Below are 20,633 nucleotides of genomic sequence, written 5' to 3' on the forward strand. Positions count from 1 at the left end.
CAGTTTTTCCCTTTGCAGCAGAAGCACTGGTTACTGGGGCGTTGGGGTTTGTGGGGTGGGGGTCCCAGGGTGGGGGACCTAGGGTGGGGGGCCCAGAGTGGGCGTCCCAGGGTGGGGGTCCCAGGGTGGGGGACCTAGGGTGGGGGGCCCAGAGTGGGCATCCCAGGGTGGGGGGGCCCAGGGTGGGGGGCCCAGGGTGGGTGCCCCAGGGTGGGGGGCCCAGGGTGGGGGGCCCAGGGTGGGTGCCCCAGGGTGGGGGGCCCAGGGTGGGGGGCCCAGGGTGGGGGTCCAACTGGCACCGCAGAGCCCCGGGAGCAGCCCAACGCTCCAGCCCCATGTTCAGCCAAGCTGCCTTCTGGCCACACCGTGATTTCGGTGCTGTTTGGGGGGGGGGGGGATCAGGCTGCACCCCAACCCCTCCATCCCTGGTGCCCGGGAGGTGGCTCAGCCCTGGGGGGGGGGGGGGGGGCAGGGGCACCCGGGTGCCGGGGCAGGAGGAGGGTGCAAACACCCACAGAGATGCATCCCATGCCGAGGGCCTTGGGGAGCGATGCCGGTCCCCGTCCCCCCCCCAGCCCTGCACCCCAGCCTGTGGCCAAAGCCGGGGGGGGTTGCGGGAGCAATGTGGGGCCCCTGCGGCCCTTCAGCTGCTCTGAATTTAGGAAGCTGAGGGGAGGAGAGGGGGGGCAACCCTCTGGGGGTCCCTGCCGGGGAGTTGTATCCGTCCTTCTGCAGGAAAAAGCCACATCCCCGGCCTCCCCTTGCTGCCCCGGAGGCCGAAGAACAAATAAAAGGGGTGGAAAAAAGGATTTCCCCCCCCGACAAGAAAAGAAAAAAAAAAAAAAGAGGGGGCACCCGGATTTGAACCGGGGACCTCTTGATCTGCAGTCAAATGCTCTACCACTGAGCTATACCCCCGCCGCTAGAACTGCTGGGCTGGCGCCCATAGCAGCAGCGCTGCACGGTCGGGTCTCTGCACACCCTCGTGCCCCCCCCGCACCCCCAGCTGCAATGCACACACACACTCATGCACACACGCACACGCCCCCCCCCCCATCTCACCTGCCCCGCACAGCACACGCTGTCCGGGAGGGGGGGGGGGCAGAGGCAGGATCTGGCTCTGCCGCACTCATCCCGGTCGGGGGGGGGACATGGCAGCATCAGCCCCAAAACTCCATCTGCAGAGAGCGGGATGGAGCCAAACCTTGAGTTTTCTGCAAAGCAGGCCCAGGCTGTGCATCCCACCGCAGGGCTCGGGAGACTGGGGCAGTGCACGGGTTGCCAGGGCTGGGGGAGCCCCGGGGGTTTGGGGGAGCAGAGCTGCCGTGCGGGGGCCTCCGTGGCGCTGGGGGGGATTAGCGGGAGACGGCAGCGTCGAGGCGAGCACCCAGCGGGAGACGGATGGGGGGAGAGGCCGTGATTGCGCCCGAGGAGCGAGGTCAATATTTGCTCCCTAAGCCGCTGTGCAAACGTGCAGGGCGAGCGGGGGCGGCGCGTCAGGCCGCATCCAGGCACCAGCACTTCCTGGACCATAGGGAGAAAAATTTGGGGTCACCCCGGTGCAAGCAGCTACGGTGGTTTTCCAGCCACCGGTCCGGGTTGTCCCCTCGCTGAGCTGCCCCGTTTCCCCGTGTCACCCATCAGCCTCACTGCCTTCCTTTTTACAGATGGGGAAACTGAGGCACAAAGGCGGGGGGAATCGCCCCAGGGCAGCCGCATCCCAGAAAGGGAAACCCCAAAGGAGGGTGATCTCTCTCCCTGCAGCAGGACACATCCCTGGAGCCCGAAGGAGGGGAGACCCCAGCGCACCCCACTCCCAGCAATCCACCAGTTCCCATCCTGCCCTGGCTGCTCCCAGGGACAAAACCCACGGGAGCGTTGCCCGCAGCCCCCAGTGCCACAGTCCGGCAACTGGGAACCGGTCCTGGGGTGGCTCTTCCTGCTGCAAAGTGTATTGGAGAGGTCAGGGGGAGCACGGGGTGGCCCTGGCTAAGCCCCCCCGCATGTTTGGGGACGCGGCGGTGGCATTGTCTGGGGGATCCGCTCAGGGGAGGCCATTTGGGGGTTTGCCCAGCGCTGGTGCCAGCTCAGCTGGGAGATAAGGGCCAGGACACGCAAACACCTCGTTTGCAAAGCCATTAGGGAAGGTGCAAAGCCCGTCACCCCCGGGAGACGTGTGTGTGCACAGTGTGTGTGCACAGGGGGGTGGCAGATGGGACATGCACTGGGGTGTGTGTGGGGGGGACAGGACACACAAAAACCATAGATGCCAACCTTGTGCCCACCGCTGCCCTTCCTGGGGGTGACGGCGTTTGCCCCCCACTCTCTCCCTCCGCCTCCCCCTTGTCCCCGCTGTCCCCTGCGTCCCACCGCCCCAGGAAAGGGGGGGGACAAATGCGGGAACTGAAGCCCGCTATTGCACGGAGCCGCTTGGTGCCTGGCAGGGTGCTGACACCCACCGCCACCCCGACCCATGGGGGGGACCCGAGGGGCTGGTGGGGACCCAGGGCTGGAGCCGACCAGGCGCCGGAGCCAGACTGCTCCGGGGGGGCCGTTTACTTTGGGGCTGTTGCAGCCAGCGAGGGGAAGGCTGGCAATTATGTTAATCCCTTAACCCCCTGATTGCCTCCTCCTTCCCCATTAGGTGGGCAAACAGTTTTAGCAGCGGGGGCCAAGATAGGCGGTGGGCTACATATACCCCGCGCCCCAGGCCCGAGCACCCCAGCATCGCCCGCCAGCACCATGCCGATGTCCCCAGCCATCTCTGCCTCATCGCTTCGCTCCTGCCCGCCGCCTCCGGCTACCTCTGGGCCTGGATGTACTCCTTGCCCCAGCACCTGCCCGATGAAGCCCCGCTGGGAAGAAGCGCCAGCCCTGGGGACAACCTGGAGGAGGTGAGTCTGTGGGTGATCCCCCCGCCAACCCCGGTGTGGGGATCCTGGGGGAGAGGAGGGGGGGGTGCAGTTGCAACAGGGGTGCGAGCAAGGGTGAGAGCTGAGTTTATGGCCAGGGGTTGCAGCGGGGTGGGAGCTGGTTTGCAGCAGAGTGGGAGTACAGGTGGGAGCTCAGTTTCCAGTGGGGTGGGAGCTGGTTTGCAGCAGAGTGGGAGTACAGGTGGGAGCTCAGTTTCCAGTGGGGTGGGAGCTGGTTTGCAGTGGAGTGGGAGCAGGGGTGGGAGCTGGTTTGCAGCAGAGTGGGAGCTTGTTTCCAGCGGAGTGGGAGCAGGGGTGGGAGCTGGTTTGCAGCAGAGTGGGAGCTTGGTTTCCAGCGGAGTGGGAGCAGGGGTGGGAGCTGGTTTGCAGCAGAGTGGGAGCAGGGGTGGGAGCTCGGTTTCCAGTGGGGTGGGAGCCGGTTTGCAGCAGGGTGGGAGCAGGGGTGGGAGCCTGGTTCCAGCAGATGGGAGTAGAGTTTGCAGCAGGGCAGCAGGGTGGGAGCAGGGGTGGGAGCCTGGTTTCCAGCAGATGGGAGTAGAGTTTGCAGCAGGGGTGGGAGCTGGTTTTCCAGCGGGGTGGGAAGCGGGGGTGGGAGCAGGGTTTGCAGCGGGGTGGGAGCAGAGTTTGCAGCAGGGGTGGGAACAGGGGTGGGAGCCCGGCTTGCAGCAGGGGTGGGAGCAGGTTTTGCAGCGGGGTGGGTGCAGAATTTGCAGCCGGGGCGGGAGCGAGAGCGGGGCTCCGGGGGCGGGCGGCGGGGCCGGGAGGGAGCGCGGGCGCGGCGGGCGGCGCCGGGCGCTCCAGTGGCGCAATCGGTCAGCGCGCGGTACTTAAAGGGCAGTACGCGGAGCAATGCCGAGGTTGTGAGTTCGAGCCTCACCTGGAGCAGGACTTTTAACGGGCTCCGGCAGCAGAGTCGCATTCCCCCCCCCCCGGCACCGCGACCCTCCCCAGCCGGGTTTTCTTTTCCCGAGAGAAAACCCCGGAGCCGCTGCGGGGTGGTTTCCCGCGGGGATGGGTTTCCCCAGCCTCTGAGCTGCTCCCGGCCTTCGCCCCCCCCACTAAAACGCTCCAGCGCCCAGCCCCGCTTCGCTTCCTAATGTGCAAACGGTTTTTGCTCCATGCTGCTGTTCCTGGCCCGTCCGGGGGTCAGGGATGGGATCAGGGATGGGGTCTGGTCCCCTGACGTGCTGCGTCCCCCCCTCGCAGGTGACGGCGTGCAGCCCGGTCACCCCCTGCACCCACGGGCACTTCTGCGACGAGCACTTTGGGCTGTGCCTGCCCACGCGCCCCGTGGGACAGTACTGCCGCCGGGACACCCACTGCGCCCACGGCCTCCTCTGCATGTTCGGCAAGTGCCAGCAGCCCGTGCCCGACGGGCAGGAAGGTGAGCAGGGGTCTGCGATGGGGTTCGGGGCAGGGGGACGCAAGGGACGGGCCCCCACAACCCCCCCCCACAGCCTCAACCCTGGGAGCTGGGGGACACGATGCTCATGGGGTGGGCGCTGACCTCCAGTGTGATAAGCCAAAGGGTGCTGGGGGCACCCAGCCCCATTGTTCCCAGTCCCTGCAGCTCCATCCCAGTCCCCCAGCCTGGGGACGGGTTGTGTGTGTGGGGGGGGGTGTCCCTCCTCCCCTAACCCCGCTTTTCGCCCTGCCAGGAGCCCGGTGCCAGCGGGACGAGGACTGCGGCGCGGGCGGCTGCTGCGCGCGGCAGCACGGCGAGAAGGTGTGCCAGCGGCGGCTGGCGCTGGCCCAGAGTTGCCACGTCCCCCCCGGGGGTCTGGCCTTCAGCATCAACCAGATCTGCCCTTGCCAAGCCGGACTGGTCTGCCGGCCCACCGCACCCGGGCGAGAGTGAGTACGGGGGCTGCCGGGGACCCCAGAGCTGGGGAGGGGAACTGGGGGTCCTGCCCCGGGTGCGGGGGGGTGGTGGAAACGGGTCAGGGACCGAGGTGGCACTGATGTCCCCGTGTCCTCTCCGCAGGAAAGCGTTCGAGTACCGGCCGGAGAAGAGCGAGTGGAGGTGCCAGCAGCCCTGAGCCGGCACCGCTGTATTTATTCCCTGTAAATAGCGTGTCCGGACCCGGCCGAGCACCGATAAATCCGGGCGAGCGCCGCGCTGAGCCCGGCTGCTGCCAGCGACCGTCACCCCGGCAGCGGGTCGGCAGGAGCCCCACGAACTCCTGCTTCGGGTCTTCACCCCTTCCCAGGAGCTGGGCAGGTCCCAGTTCCATCCCTGTCTCGGCCCCAGCTGTGCCCCCCCCCCGCCCCGGGCACCCACTGAAGGCTCATCCCAGGGAGAGACGGGGGGGGGGGGGGGTCACTGCAGAGCCAAGTTGTGCCCGGTCTCAGCGCTGGCCCCCCCCCCCCCGTGACTGTGGACCCCATGTGCCCCCCCCCCCCAGCCCCGCGCAGACCCCACCAGGCACGGCCGCGGGGCAGGTCTCACCGAAATGTTTATTACAAAGAACCAAGCGAGCGGGGCGAGTCCCCACACACACCAACAAGAATAAATAAATAAAATACGCTTTGTCGGGTCTTTAAATAAAGTTTGTGGAGTGACATAAATACGGGACATCCCGCTGCCCACGGGAGGGCTGGGGGGGGGGGGGGGGCCCACTGCCCGGACCCTGGCTGCTGTGGGGGCGAGTGCCGGGGCAGGCGGGTCTTAAAGTACTTGGCAGGCAGTGACACCGAGTTCTCCCCCCTACCCCCCCCAAAAAAAAGGGGAAACTGAGGCACGCAACTGGCGGAGGCGGCTTGGCAGCGGCTGGGTGCCCCTGAGCCCCCCCGGCCTGGGCTGGCAAGGCTGGTGGTCTGGGTAAGGCAGCGACCCCGGGGACCCCCAGCATCACCCCGGGGGTGGGGGGCAAGGGGCTGCCCCACAAATGGGGCAAGCCCAGCCCCACAGTGAGGGCTGGATGTGGGGTGTCCCCCCCCCACCCTGGTGTGATCGCCCCCACAGAGGCGGGGGGGGGAACGACGAGAGACCCCCCCCCGGGGCAGGCGCAGGAGAAGGCAGTGCCCCAGGGTGCTGGGGGGGGGGGCAAAGGCAGCCCTGCTGGGCAGGGGGGGGACAGACAGACAGGCTCACAGACGGACAGACAGACGGACACAGCTGGATGGGGCGAGAGCGGACAGGCACAGCGGGGGGGGTTAGCACAGGGGGTGTTTGGGGGGGGCAGGGGCCTGGCACTGCCCGGCACACCCCGGCAAGTCCCAGGGAAAGGTGGGGGGCGATGCGGGGGCCCCCCAGGGCAGAGGGACCCTCCGGGTGCTGCCACGGCAGGCCAGGGCTGGGCAGCTGTTAGCACGTGTTAGACCCCCCCCCCCAAACTGGCTCAGATTTGCACACACAGCCCCCCCCCCAGTTCAGGCAGAGCCCCTCCAAGGCAAACACATGCAAACTGCCCCCCCCCCCCCGGGGCAGGCAGCACCCCGGGGGGGGCATGGCCCGGAGCACCCCAAAGCCCTGCACGCACTGCACACGCATGCACACACACACCCCCCCCCCAGCTGCTGCGGGGGGGGTCACAGGCCTGCAGGGGTGCAGTGCCAGGCTGCAGGCACTGGCTGGGACGGGGGGCAGCTGGCAGGGACCCCCCCTCTACCACCACCAGCTCAGGGGTCCCCCTGCAGCCGGGTGGCAAACAGCACCATGGAGAAGCGGGGGCACCCGGGTTGTGGGGGGGGGCAGTCAGCAGGCAAGGGCTGGGTGGGGAGCACGGCCCCCCCACCCCATGCCCAGGGGCAGGGGACGGGGACACGCCGGCCGTGGGCAGAGCCCCCGGGGTCCCCTTTGGTCACTTGCTCTCCCTGCCAGGTGGGGAGGGCCCGAGGCACCGTGAGATGCTGGGGGGCTGTGGTTGGGGGGGGCAGGGAGACCCCCCCACACACCAAGGAATGGGGCAGTGGGAGCCCCCAGGGCAAAGCAGGGGCTCCCCACGGCACGGCTGGCTGGGTTTTTGGGGAGGGGGGGGGGCACAAAGGCAACCAGCGGGGCTCTCCCCTGCCCCAAAGCCAGCGCTGGGAGGGGTGGGGGGGGTCCGTCCCCTGCCTGCACCCCCTCACCCTAACGGATGTAAACGTCCTGGCCCCAGCCCTCCACGTCGCTCTGGTCGAGGCCGAGGGTCTCCGGTGGGTCGGGGCAGTAGCGGTCCTGGCCCTTGGCTCGACCCCGCAGCCCCCGGCTCTCGCGCCCGGGCTCGTCCTCGTCCCAAGCACCGGGGTGCTGGTGGCCGGGGGGGACACGGGGTCCGGCACCGGGGGGACCCGGCGGTGGCTCTTCCTCACCGGGGTCCGTCTCGATGTCCATGCAGCAGGAATCACCGGGCTCCGTGCCGGCCGAATCCCGGCTGCCCGGGGTCTCCGAGTCGAAGGTATCCTGACGGGACAGGCTGCGGGGGGCCAGGCGGGCGGGCGGCGGGAGGGGTCGGCTCTGTCCGTGGCCCCCCACCTCGCCCGGGCCCTGCCGGAGGCGGCCGTGCTCCCCCTCGCGCGGCGGTTCCCCCGGCACTAGGTACGGACCCTGGTTAGGAGAAGCAATCACACCGTGCAAGGAGGGATGGATGGACCGGGGGGGGGGTCGGTTAGTGGGGGGGGCGGGTTAGCTGTGGGGTTGGCGGGGGGCACATGCGCTCCTGCCCAGCCTGGCCTGCCCGCGCTGCACCGCTCACTCGGGACACGACAGCGACAGGTCTCAGCCCACCACCAAATGGCACCGGGGGGGGGGGGGGGTGTCGCTGGGGCAGGGGCAGGGCAGGAAGGGGGTGATGGGGTCGGGGGGGGGGGAAGAGCGGCGCGGGGAGGGCTGCGGGGTGGGGGCTGGCACGCCAGCAGCGTCCCGCTCGCTGGAAGAATTAGCGACAGACAACACAGGACACGCGTCCCTCCTCTGCCTCCTGCCCCGGGTGGGTGCTGCGGACCCCCCAGGCTCAGCACCATGAAGCCCACGGTGGGACAAGGCTCCGCACCCCCCTCCCAGCCGGCCCTCGCCCACACCAGGACACCCCGAAAGCCCTCGTCGCTGCCACGGCCCCCCCCAGAGCTCCGGAGAGGTGTGGGAGTGGGGGGTCCGTCACACTGGCAGCCCCCCCAGGGAGGCACGGGGGGGCACCTGGACTCCCAGGGGGTCTCAGAGGGGGCAGATCCCTGGGGACCCCAATCCCCAGGGGGGCTCCAGGCCTGGGAGGGGGCACAGATCCCCAGGGGCACCCCGAGTCTGCGGTTGGCACCGGTCCTGGGCAGGGAGCAGGTCCCCAGGGCTGATGCTAGGGATGGCCCCAATCCGGGAAGGGGAGCAGGTCCCTAGGGGGGGTGATCCCAGGGACGGTCCCATCCCGGGGGGGGGCTGCAGCTCCCCAGGGTGTCCCCGATCCCAGGGGTGTCCCCAAACCTGGGGGGCTGCAGTTCCCCAGGGTGGCCCCAAACCCAGCGAGGGGGAGCAGATCCCCAGGGCAGGCAATCCCAGGGACGGTTCCACGCCTGGGGGGGGGGAGCTGCAGTTCCCCAGGGCGGGGGGGCCCACAGGTCCCCAGGGAGGGGGTAATCCCAAGAACGGTCCCACTCCTGGGGGTCCGCAGTTCCCCGGGATGTCCCCGATCCCAGGGGTCCCCCCGAGGGCGGAGGGGGGGGGGGGAGCGGGTCATCCCCGCTGCCATCTCACAGCGCGTGTTCCTCAAGGGGTCCGGGGGGGCTGGGGGTGGTCTCGGTGGCCCCGCGCCCCCAGAGGCCCAGGTTCCTGCGCAGGGAGGTGAGCACCTGTACCTGGAGGTTGGAGACGGGCGCGGGGCTGGCGGCCAGGGCGGCCGTGGCCATGGTGCGGTTCAGCAGCGGGTTGGGGGGGGTTGCTGCTGGGGGGGTGCGTCGCCTTCCAGTAAGCCTCCAGGTATTCGGCCAGGTGCTCGCAGGCCTCCTCCAGCTGGTTCTCGTCCAGCACGATGTCGAACATCTCCTGAGGGCGGGGAGGAGGCCGTGGGGCAGGGCGGGGCAGGGCGGGGCAGGGTGTGGTGGGGCGGGGCCGGGCGGGGCATACTCACGGGCGGGCCACTGCGCAGCTTGTCAGAAGCCACCATCTGCACGTTGAGATGCTTCGCCTGGGATTTGCCCCGGGACTTCACCAGCCGTTGCAGCACCTGGGGCAGGAGAGGGCAAGCCCGGGGTGGCCGCGGGGACCCGGCCCCCCCACCCCAAAAGCACGGCGAGGCGGGAGGGTTGGGGCTGCCCCCCCCACCCATCCCGGGGCCCGCACCCACCTTGGGGGAGGTGATTTTGATGTAGACGATGATGGGGGCCAGGGACGTCTTGGCCAACTGGGCCGGGTGGTTGATGGTGTCGGCATCCAAGGCCACCAGCTGCAGCGTCCGGGCCAGCTCGAAGATGCGCTCGGATCTCACTCTGGACCTCGGCTGCCGGGCAGGGAGACGGCGAGGGTCAGGGGGATGGCGCGGGGGGGGCCGGCGAGCACGTGGGGGCTGTGGGGACGACTGCTGGGAGATGTGACGAGGGGAACGGGACGGGGACAGGACCAGGAGGGGTCTCGTCCTGGGGCTTGGCCACTCCAATGTCACCCCAGCCCCAGGGACTGGGGGGTTCGCTGCAGGAGGGAGGTGGCAGTGGGCTCCCAGCGCTGGCACCGACTGGGTGGAGGAAGGGGCAAAGCCCCCCCGGACCACACGCATTTGGGGTGGGGGGGTCAGACGGGGGGCTGTGTGACCGGGGTGTCCCCAACCCTCAGATTCTGCCCAGCTGGCCGGACACTCCTGTGTCCCAGAGCCTGGTCACGGCCAGGCAGGGAGGATGGGGATCCAAGGGGACGTCGTCCCCCACTGCCCCCGCCGCCGGCAGGGGGCTGCCAGGGGTCCCGGCGGGTCCAAGCTACGTACCCAAGACATCTGTATCAGGAGCAGGGAAAGGAAGGAAGCAGCGCGGAGGGGAGGAAACCCAAGGGAAAGGAGAAAAGGAAAGGAAAGAAAAACACAACAGAGAGAAGATAAAAGGGAAGGAGAGGGACAAAGACTGAGTCAAACCGACCGGGGGGAGCGCAGGGGCCCGAGTCCCCCCCACGTTAGTCACCCCGCAGAGGCGGACCCCCAACACCTCACCCCCAGGAGCCGTGCCCCGGCGCAGTCGGGACGAGCACCCTGGGATGGACGGGCTGGGAGATGCTGCCAGGCTGATACAGATGGAGGCTTGGGGTGGTGGGGGGGGTGGTGGTGGGGGGGGGTCCATGCTGCCCAGCGGGTGGGGGGTCAGCATGGGGCGGCCGAGCCGCGGCAGCACCTTACCTAGGCTGGAGCGCGTGCTGGAGCGCTCGATGATGGTGTGCTTGCTGGGGTTGTTCAAGACGGAGCGCGTTGGCCAGGGAGATGTCGGCCGTCACTCGCGTGATGGAGATCCTGCGAGACGGAGAGGGCACGAGCGGGTGGGGGGGGGAGCAACGGTGGGTGTGACCCCCCCGTGTGCATACCCACACCGCCCCGGGGGGCAGGATGGGACCCCTCCTTCTGCCCCCGTCCTCCTACCCCCTGCACAAGGCTGCCTGAGCCGGAGCCGCAGGACTCCTGCTCCTCGGGGGAGAGATCCCCCCCCTCAAACAGCATGAACCACGGGCAGGGCTGAGGGTCCCTGCGTGGGATTAGGGGTCCCCTGTGGGATTAGGGGTCCTGCTGTGGGATTAGGGGTCCCTCCATGGGATTAGGGATCCCTCTATGAGGTGAAGGGTCCCCCCTGTGGGATTGGGGGTCTCCCCATGGGGTTAGGGGTCCCCCCATGGGGTGAAGGGTAACCCCGTGGGGTTGGGGTCCCCCCGCGGGGTTAGGGGTCCTGCCCTGGGATTAGGGATCCCTGCATGGGATTAGGGGTCCCTCTATGGGGTGAAGGGTCCCCCTGTGGGATTAGGGGTCCCCCCACGGTGTTAGGGTCCTGCCATGGATTAGGGGTCCCCCCATGGGACTAGGGGTCCCTCTATGGGGGTGAAGGGTCCCCCTGTGGGATTAGGGGTCTCCCCATAGCGTTAGGGGTCCCTCTATGGGGTGAAGGGTCCCCCCATGGGGATTAGGGATCCCCCACGGGGTTAGGGGTCCCTCTATGGGGTGAAGGGTTCCCCTGTGGGGTTAGGGGTCCCCCCCACGGGGTTAGGGGTCCTGCCATGGGATTAGGGGTCCCCCCCACGGGATTAGGGGTCCCCCCATGGGGTTGGGGTCCTGCCCTGGGATTAGGGGTCCCCCCATGAGACTAGGGGTCCCTCTATGGGGTGAAGGGTCCCCCCATGGGATTAGGGATCCCCCACGGGGTTAGGGGTCCCTCTATGGGGTGAAGAGTTCCCTGTGGGTTAGGGGTCCTCCATGGGGTTACGGGTCCCCCCACGGGATTAGGGGTCCTGCCATGGGGCGAAGGGTCCCCCTGTAGTGTTGGGGGTCCCCCAGCCCGGCAGCCGCCTGCCTCACCTGCCGTCAAAGCGATGCTTCAAGAAGTCGAAGAGAGCTTTCTGCATCATGTCCGTGACCTGGGGAGGGAGGGGGGAAGGCGGGGAGGGAGAGCATGGGGCCGGGGGCCGTTCCCCCACCCCGTATCCCCCCTCCCCAATCCCCCCCCCCCCCCATTCCTCACCTCGTAGCCCTTCAGCGAGGGTCCCACCAGGATGATGGGCCGCATGGAGGGCACCACGTCGTACGGGGGCACATGCTCGGCCTGGGGGGGGGGCAGAGCCGGGCATTAGCGGGGCTTGGGGGGGGGGACACGACGGGACACACGACGACGACACGCGACGACACACCGCGGGGGGGGACGGGACGACACACACGCTCAGCTTCGCCCCTGCGGGGGGACAGCTTTGGGGATGGGGATTTGGGGGGGGGGGGGGGCTGCAAGCGGGGGGCACCCCGTCCCCTCCCCACGGGCCCTCCCGGGGTGTGTGGGGGGGTCCTGACGCTACTCACCGATTTCTGCTTCTGCTTCGCTACGTCCCGAGAGGCCGCACGGGGCCGGGGGGGGGGGCGAGAGAAGACAAACAAGGCATGCGTGTTATCCGCGGGCGCGGGGGGGGGACCGAGCTCGGCTATGGGGGGGTGGGTGGGGGCAGCCTGGGGATGTGGGTGTCGTGGGTGTCCCCCCCCCCACACACCTCGGGGGGGGGGGGGCTGCCCCAGGGGACACGCGTGTCCCCCGACCCGGGGGGGCTGCTCCGTGAGTGTGTTTCACGTGAAGCATTGCCCTGCTCTGAGATTTGGGGTGCAAGCGGGGGCTCTGCGGGGTTCGGAGAGCGGGATGGGGGGTGGCGGGGGGGCAGGTTGCCCCCACAAGCCTTTGCAGACACACCCCCCCCCTGCTGCGGGGCTGTGGTTGCGCCCGAACCCCCCCCAGCTTCTGCCCAGTTTGGGGGGGGGGGGAACGGTCCATTCCCATTCGCGGGGGAGACGAGACACCGGCCGTGCTGCCACACACCATGCGCACACTGGGGGACCCCAGGCAACTGGGGGGGGGGGGCACGGACTGATCCATCCCATGGACCACGGGGGGGAGGCAGCCACGGACTGATCCATCCCATGGACCACGGGGGGGGGATACAGCCACGGACTGATCCATCCCATGGATGATGGGGGGAGACAGCCACGGACTGATCCATCCGATGGACCACGGGGGGGATACAGCCACGGACTGATCCATCCCATGGACCACAGGGGGGATACAGCCACGGACTGATCCATCCCACAGATCATGGGAGGATGTAGCCACAGACTGATCCATCCCATAGATCATGGGGGGAGACAGCCACAGACTGATCCATCCCATAGATCATGGGGGGAGACAGCCACAGACTGATCCATCCCATGGGCCACAGGGGGGATACAGCCACGGATTGATCCATCCCACAGGTCATGGGGGGAGACAGCCACAGACTGATCCATCCCATGGACTATGGGGGGGATACAGCCACAGATTGATCCATCCCACGGATCATGGGGGGATGTAGCCACGGACTGATCCATCCCATAGATCATGGGGGGAGGCAGCCACAGAATGATCCATCCCATAGATCATGGGGGGAGGCAGCCATGGACTAATCCATTCCATGGATCACAGTGGGAGGATCAGTCATGGACTGATCCATCCCATGGCCCACGGGGGGGGTATACAGCCACGGACTGATCCATCCCATGGCCCACGGGGGGAGACAGCCACAGACTGATCCATCCCATGGCCCAAAGGGGGGGTATACAGCCACGGACTGATCCATCCCATGGCCCACGGGGGGTGTATACAGCCACGGACTGATCCATCCCGTGGCCCACGGGGGGGTATACAGCCAGGGACTGACCCACCCCACGGTGCACGGGGGACACCCCCGCCGCCCCGTTCCCCCGCAGACGCTCATGCCCATGCTGCGGCGCGATGACACGCCATGGCAACGCAGGCAGGGTGCTCGGGCAGCGTGTGGCCCCCCCAGCACCCGGCGGGTGCCCCCGCAGCCCCCGCCAGCCCTCCCAGGCAGTGTTAGGGCAGGCAGGGTGCAGCAGGCGAGCGTGGGGCCGGCGGGTGCCAGTTACCTTCCTAAAGAAGGGGATGCGCTTGGTGTGGGCGGGGGGGGGTGGTGACACTGCTCACGCTACTCTTAGGGGAGCGGTGGGTCTCCATGGCCTCCTCCTCCTCTAACTCATCGGGGTCAAAGGCAAAGCTAGGCATGTCCAGGGCACCTGGGGACGGAGGGGCAGCCGGAGCCGGGGGAGAGGGGAGGGAGAAAAGAAGAGCGATAATGGCGATGGAAGAAGGGAAAAATGGAGACGGGGGGTGGGGGGGGGGCTGGGAAGAGCGGGAGGGTGGTGGGGATGGGAGGGGGGGAAGCAGGGGAGAGGGGGTCCCCAGTGGGGGGGGGGGGGGGGGGGGTGCACCCGCCTGCCTGCACCCAGGGCGGAGGGGCCGGAGCTGCGGACGAGGGGGGGGAACGAAGGACCCCCCCCCCCCCAAGGCTGGACCTGCCCCGCTCAGGCCAGGGGCTGCGGGGACCCCGGACACTCTTACCGCTGGCTGGGGGGGTGGGCCGGCGGGTCCCCGTCACCACGTCGCCCAGGCTGGAGCTGGAGTTGTCCCCCGATTTGCTGGATGGGAGAAGCACAGAGAGGGGGATGGGGGTGAGGGTGGGGATGGGGGGGGACGGGGGGAAGCCGGGCAGGGGGGGTCGGGGATGAGCCCCCACCTCGAGCTCAGGCGGTTCTGCCTCATCTTCTGCTCCTGCAGCAGCCGCATGTTCTCCAGCTTGACGGGGCTGGGGATGAAGCCCACCTCGCAGCCCTCCTTCACCAGCCGCCCGATCCACCAGTCGTTGTTGTACTTCTGCGCCAGGGAGAGAGTGGGGGGGGGGAAACGCCTGAAACCCCCAAACCCCCACCCCCAGGGCTGCCACCCCCCCCGAAAGACCCCAGCCCCGCACCCCTGCCAGCCCCGTCCCCACCTCCTTGATGTGCAAGAAGTCTTTGGGCTCGAAGCAGATGGCCATGCCCTGCACCGGCATGTCGTCGCTGGCGGACGGGTTGTAGCCGACGTTCGTCCTCACGGCAAACGCCACCGGCTTCGTCTGTCAACGGGAGACAGCTCAGCATCTCCCCCCCTCCCGCCCCAAACTGTGGAGACCCCCCCCCGCCAGCAAAAGCCAGTCCCCACCTCGGGCCAGGCAGGTGCCGGTGCCGGTGCGACCGGCTGAGCAGCGGGGCTGGCACGGCACAGCCACTCACCGGAGCCTGGGTTGGGGACACTGTGGCCACAACGCCCCGGGAGCTAACGAGGGGCTCATCAGCCAATTGGCCTCGTGTGATGGGTGCTCAGCCAAGGCGAGAACTCAGGCGTCCAGGCTCCCAGTTCCACCCAGTAGACCCCACTGCCTTCCCAATGCCACCCAGTGATCCCGGGGCCACCATTTCAGGGGACGGGATGCCGCGGGGATGGAGAGCAGGGGCAGCACGGAGGGGGCTGGGGGGGGTCAGCCCCTTCCCGCAGCGGGTCCCATCCTGCCGGGGCAGGGGGTGCGGAGGGGCCGGGTGGGTGGCAGGGGTACCTGCCTGCACCCAGGGAGGCGAGGGCAGGTGGGGGGGGGGGGGTTGTCTTCCAGCCCAGCATTCCCACCTTGGCTTTCTCCAGCTGTGCCATGGCCTGGCGCTCAGCCTCCTTGCGCAGTGCCTCCCGGTCCTCCTCCAGCGACACGTCCGAGTCCGAGGGGCGGCTGGTGTAGGACTCGGCCGAGCCCTGGAAAAGAAGGGGAGAGGGGTCAGCCCACGCCGTCCTCCCCCAAAACGGGGAACCCAGCCCCACGCCCGACCCCGCGGCCGTCTCCTCCCGTAGGACCCACTCACTAGGGCTGGTGCCCATCACCGTGGCCTCTGGGCACGCTGGGGAGAAACCATCCCCAAAAGTTGCCTCCTCCCCAAGCAGGGGCAAATCCTGCCCGGTGGCATCCCGGCGGGGTTACGGCAGGCCGAGGGCCGGCGCAGCTGTTCCCACCGCTCCGGCAGGGAACGTGATACCGATCCGGCGCCTGCTCCCGTCCCGCTGCTGCCGGGCCGGGAAGGCGATGAGGACCCCCCCCCCCCCCGCACCGTGCCTGCCTGTCACCCCCCCGGTTGTCCCCCACTCGAGGGAAGGCCAGCAGGGACAGTGCTGTGTCCCCCCCCCACTCCGAAGGGGTCCCATGGCAATGGGGAAAGGGTGCTACGGGGTGACTCGGGGTCACCCCAGGACAAGGCTGGAGCTGGGGTGGGATCGGAGACCCCCCCCCCCCGCTCACCCCCCAGCCCCTGGGGCCAGAGGCAGCGGGGACACCCATGGGATCCCCCAGCCCCAGGACAGTGGGTGCTGTGGGGGACGGTGAAGGCACCGACCGCCCTGGGGGGGCTGCTGCCCCCCCCCCCAGCCCCTCTATAATCCCCTAAGCCCCACCAGAGCCCCCCAGGGTTGCGGGAGCCCCCGTCCCCGCTTTGCCCTGTCCTTTCCAAACATCGGGGAGGTGGGGGCCACTCTCCTTTGCACAGACCCCAAACCCCCTGGCCATGGGGCAGCAGCCCCCCACGGGACACCCCCCCCCTCCCCAAAAGCCACGGGGCAGAAACCAGCTGCCCCAGTTCCCCCTGCTGCTGCTGGGGGTCTGGCCCTTCCTGAGCCCCCCAGCCCCATGGCAAGACCAGAGGGGTCTTTGGGGGGGGGGTCACCGGGGGTCCAGGCACAACACCCTCACCCCGCAGACCCCGTAGGTCCCACCAGCTCCTGGGACCACCCACTCCAACACCCACGGAGCCGTGGGGGACCCCGCACCCGGGATGGAAGGGTGCCGGGGGGGGGGCCATGTCCCGGGTGCTGGGGGGGGGGGCTACGGGGCCGGGGGTGGTGGTGTGGGGGGGGGGACACGACACACACGCTCACCGGGGCGGCTGGGTGGTCTTTGTCGGCTATCTCCATGGTGGCAGGGCCGGGGGTGAGTGGGTCGGGTGGGCGCTGGGTTGGGGCACCCGTGGGTCAGGTTTCAGCCCTGGGACGTTCGCAGCCGTCCCGGGTATATTTAGCCCGGTGCCGGGCAGGGGGTGGGAGCCGGGGGGGGGGGTGGGGGGGGGCCACAGGGGCCGCTGCCAAGCCAGCAGCCCTGCTGGGTGGACATGGCTGGCGAGGGCGGCTTTGATGCCAGCTGGGAGATGCCAGGGCTGTGTCCCCTGCCTGGCACCCCCAGGAGGGGCACGGAACCCCTGGGGTGCTACAGGACCCCAAATGCTCCCAATATGGGGGGGTGACTCCCCCCAGCACCCACCGCAGGGCAGAGAGGGGACGGGGGCACAGCCGGGGTTGGCTCAACCATTGCAATGCCTGTACACCCCCCCCCCGCCCCGCCACGTCAGGCTCGGTTGCAAACCTGTACCCCCACCTCGGTTCCTGGGGGGGGGTACAAGGGCCCCCACAGGCAGACAGGTCTCCCAGGACCCCCCAGGACAGCTGCCCCCCCCCTCACCTGCCGGACGAAGCTGTTGGAGGTGGTGTCGGACGAGGTGCTGCCATCCGAGCGCTTGAAGCGGCTCTTGCGTTTGCTGTACTTGCCCTAGGAAGAGGAGAGGGGGGGCCAAGAGAGAGCGCTGGAACCCCAGGACTTGGGGGGGGGGGGGGGCAGCTCTGTCCCCCCCCCAGCCCCAGCTGCCAGGGATGCTCCATCTCCCGCCCTGCAAGCAAACCCAGCTCCTGGGGGATAAGAGAAGGGAAACTGAGGCAGGGAAGGGGATGGGGTTGTCCCCTGCTCAGGGGCCGTGCAGCCCCCCCCCCCCCCCAGGGACCCGGCGTCGCCTTATCCAGGGGTCTGGATCTCCGATCCCCACGGAGAGGAGAGGGAGCCAGCGGGGCTGATCAGATTTGGGGGAGAGCCCAGCTGCGGCCCCTGGCTCCTCACTCCAGCCCCCAAACTCTGTGGCCCCCCCCGGCACTGGCCAAACCAGAGCCCAACCAGTATCCCGGGGAGGCGGCCGCTATGGGGGGGGCACCCCACAACCCCACCCCAGTGCCCACACCCTGCACACGCGTGTGCGCATTCCCCCCCCCCCCAAAACGTGGGCACCGTCCCCTCGCCCGTGCACGCTCCGTGTAAAGGGGGTGCACACACATGTGCACCCCCACCGGCACCCACCCCGCATCCCAATGGGGACCCCCCCCGCCCCCGCTTCCTCCAGTGCCTCCTGCTGGGATGGACTGGGGGAGATGGGGATGCCCCAGTGCCTCCCTTGCGGCACCTCCTCGGGGCGGGGGGGGGATGCCAGAGCTTGTTGGGGGGGGGTACCCTGGGGGGGGACACACGAGAGGCTGGGACATGCCGGGGCGAGTGGGGCTGTCACCTCCCCGGCGTCTCGAAGGGACAGCTGGGCCCAGCTGCCACCCAGTCCGGGGGTGGGTGGTCCCGACACCGGGCAGCACCGGGTATTTTTAGGTTCCTTGGCCCCCCCCCCCCCGCCGACCACCCCCTCCCCACCATCCGCTGCTCCCAGCAGGGAATGGACATGGCTGGAGCTCGGCAGCGAAGGTCCCCGGGGTGGTGACAGTGGCTCTGCTGTCAGTGTGGGGTTCACTCCAAACCCCCCCACCCCACAGGTGGGGGTGACACCCAGCTCTGCTGGCCCCCCCAGGGTGGCTGGATGCAGCCAGGGCCTGTGCCTCCATCCCCTGTCGGTGTCCCCCCCCCCCAAAAATTGTCACCCCAACTGGTTGATGCTCCCCAGGCTGTCTGGGTGTCTGTCCCAATGGGGGTGTGCGGGGGGGGGGGGGGGGACACAGCACCCAGCCAGACCATGGGGATGAGGTGCTCCACTGGTCTGCAGTGCCCCCCACCCCACTGGAACCAGCTGGGGACACATCCCTTCTCCCCCCCCACAGGCTGAAGGGGACAAGCTGGGAGTGGAGGGGGGGGGGCACCACCCCGGCAGAGTTTTCCCAATTCCTAAAAGTTTCCCGGTGCGCACAACACCCCCCCCCCCCCGGCACCCACCTCCCCACCCCAGGGTGCTCTGGGTGGGCAAACCCTGGGAGGTGGTGGCAGACACGGGGGGCGGGGGGGAGCAGTGACACAGCAAGCAGCATAGAGGACCCCCCCCCCGCCTCCATGCACTCCCCAAACCTGGGGACTGGACACCCCCTTCCCTGGGATGCTTGGTGTTATGGGGGGGGGGGGTGTGACCGCATTTGGGGTCCCCCCCAGGCTAGCTTGGTTAGGGGTGGGGGGGCACCCTGTTTTGCATGCTGAGGGGTGAAATTGCCCCCGTTATGGGGTGTAGGGGTTGGGACGGGGGGGGGGTGAGCCCCATCGATACCCCCCATGGGGTTGGGGGCACCGGTGGTGCCCCCAACCCCATGGGGGGTATCGATGGGGCTCACCCCCCCGTGCCATGCACCCTGGGGCTGTCCGCGATGGTACCGATGCAGCCTCCCCCCTCCTCGTCCCCAAATTCCCGGGGGTGTCACCTGGAGGGCGGCGTTGTCGAAGACGTCCATCTGGATGTCCTGCGTGGAGCTGTAAGGGGTACGGGCCATGCCGCCTTCCCGCACCATGGAGCTCGCCGGGGTTCGGCGGGTTTTGGGGTGGGGGGGACACACACACAGAGACACAGAGGGACAAGACGATGACGATGACGATGGAGCCCAGGCCTGGCCTCCGCTGTACCGGCCCCCGCGGTGACGGCGGCCTCGGCGTGTAGCGAGCGAGAGGAGGAGGAGGAGAAGGAGGAAGGAGGAGTGGGGATGGCGGCAGCGGGGGGACGAGGGATGGCGGGCGGCCGCCTCCACCTCGGCCGCTCCCACCGCGTTCCCCGGCAGGGATGGGGGATGCAGCCCCCCCCTCCCCGCTCCCTTTCCAGGTAGGGTACCCCCAAAGCAGCTCCTTCCCCTGGGGGAAAAAGGATGGGGGGGTGATGAGGATCCCCCCTCCCCAAATCAGGGAGCATTTAGCCTGGAGGAGACTTGCTTGCTGGGGGTGGGGGGGGGTGCCAAAAAAAGATGGGGGGGACACAGGGCCCCCAGGCTGTTGTGCGGCTCGGTGGCGGGGGGGGGACACACATAACATGCGGGGGCAGCCATGCCCCCATCCTCAAACGTCAGTGCCTGGAGTGGGATGTGCTTCGGTCTGGGGAACCCAGGGCTCCTTCCAGACAAGGCTGCCCCTAAAACTCCAGCTTCTCCCCCCCCCCCCCCCCAGCTGGGATCCCCACAGCCTCAGAGTGACCCACGTCCCCCCACGCTGCTCCCCGGGGGCACCCATGCCCAGACACAGAGCCATCTGCACGCCCCGTGTGAAACATCCAGGGAAAGGGCACCCCCGGGACCCCCCAGCAATGGGGGGATGCCCGGGGCCAGTGAACCCTACATGCAGTCGGGGAAGGGGCTGCACTTGGCACCCACCGGCCCCCAGCATGGCTGCAGCCACCCTGCAGGGACCCCCAGCACCGTCCCTGCCTCCTTGTGCCAGCGGGTGTGAGGGGCAGACCCCGTGTGCTGGTGGGCGAGGGCTGCAGGCAACATGTGCCAGGCAGGACAGAGTTTTCCCTTGCCCCCCCCCCCCCAGGGAACCTGCCGGCGCTGGGGTCCATCGCTTCCTCCCCAGGCAGGACCGGGCTGAGACCTCCCACACTCATCTCACGTCAACTGCACCGCAGGAGCCGCTGCCGCCGGCTGTTGGAAAATTAAAAATTCCTTGCCCCCCCCACCCCCGCCACCCCAGACCCATGCCAGCGGGTCTTTTCCTGCTCCAGTCCCAGCTCCTGCAGCTGTGGGACAATGTGCCCGGGGAAGCGGGACAGCTGACGCCACATTTTCCATTATTAGCCCCCGTCCATCACCGGCACCGTAAGGTGCCTACGACAGCACCGGCGCACGCTTCGTGGCAGCCGGGCAGGTGGGGAAGGGGGGGGCTCGGAAGGGGATGAGCTGCCCAAGGTCGCGCAGCCTGGCACCACCGACCCCGGGACACAACGCCGGAGCCCCGACGGTGCCCAGCTCTGTGCCTTGTGCCTGGTCAAGCTCCGGGTGTCGGGACTTCACTGACCCCCCCAATGCCAAAGCCTGCCTGGCTCCTGCTTCGCCCACCTTGCCCAGGCCTGGGCCACGTGGCCGGTGCAAGAGCTGAAGTCCCCGGAGGGTCTGTGGAGGGGAGCAGAAGGTGCCGGTGAGGGCGTTTTGGGGAGGCAGAGCCGGGTG

The 20,633-nt window shown here is 68.9% G+C and overlaps 1 protein-coding gene and 2 non-coding genes across 3 annotated transcripts; 1 reads left to right on the forward strand and 2 right to left on the reverse strand.

Annotated features, from left to right (window-relative positions):
• Positions 1-846: 846 nt before the first annotated feature.
• On the reverse strand, positions 847-918 carry TRNAC-GCA (transfer RNA cysteine (anticodon GCA)). Its single transcript has one exon. It is a non-coding gene; the product is annotated as a tRNA-Cys (tRNA).
• Positions 919-3,727: 2,809 nt separating this feature from the next.
• TRNAL-UAA (transfer RNA leucine (anticodon UAA)) lies at positions 3,728-3,818 on the forward strand. Its single transcript is given in 2 exon segments — positions 3,728-3,765; positions 3,783-3,818. It is a non-coding gene; the product is annotated as a tRNA-Leu (tRNA).
• Positions 3,819-6,447: 2,629 nt separating this feature from the next.
• CACNB1 (calcium voltage-gated channel auxiliary subunit beta 1) lies at positions 6,448-19,154 on the reverse strand. Its single transcript, XM_052785372.1, is given in 17 exon segments — positions 6,448-7,461; positions 8,700-8,780; positions 8,782-8,886; positions 8,972-9,067; positions 9,188-9,319; positions 9,321-9,340; positions 10,220-10,286; positions 10,288-10,330; positions 11,381-11,439; positions 11,544-11,624; positions 11,873-11,892; positions 13,953-14,029; positions 14,128-14,264; positions 14,383-14,505; positions 15,051-15,170; positions 16,918-17,004; positions 18,906-19,154. Coding segments are annotated over 17 exon segments (1,791 nt in total). The 5' UTR covers positions 18,993-19,154; the 3' UTR covers positions 6,448-7,005.
• Between the last annotated feature and the right edge of the window lie 1,479 nt (positions 19,155-20,633).

This window comes from Harpia harpyja, chromosome 4, assembly GCF_026419915.1.
Source record: "Harpia harpyja isolate bHarHar1 chromosome 4, bHarHar1 primary haplotype, whole genome shotgun sequence".
NCBI lineage: Eukaryota > Metazoa > Chordata > Aves > Accipitriformes > Accipitridae > Harpia > Harpia harpyja.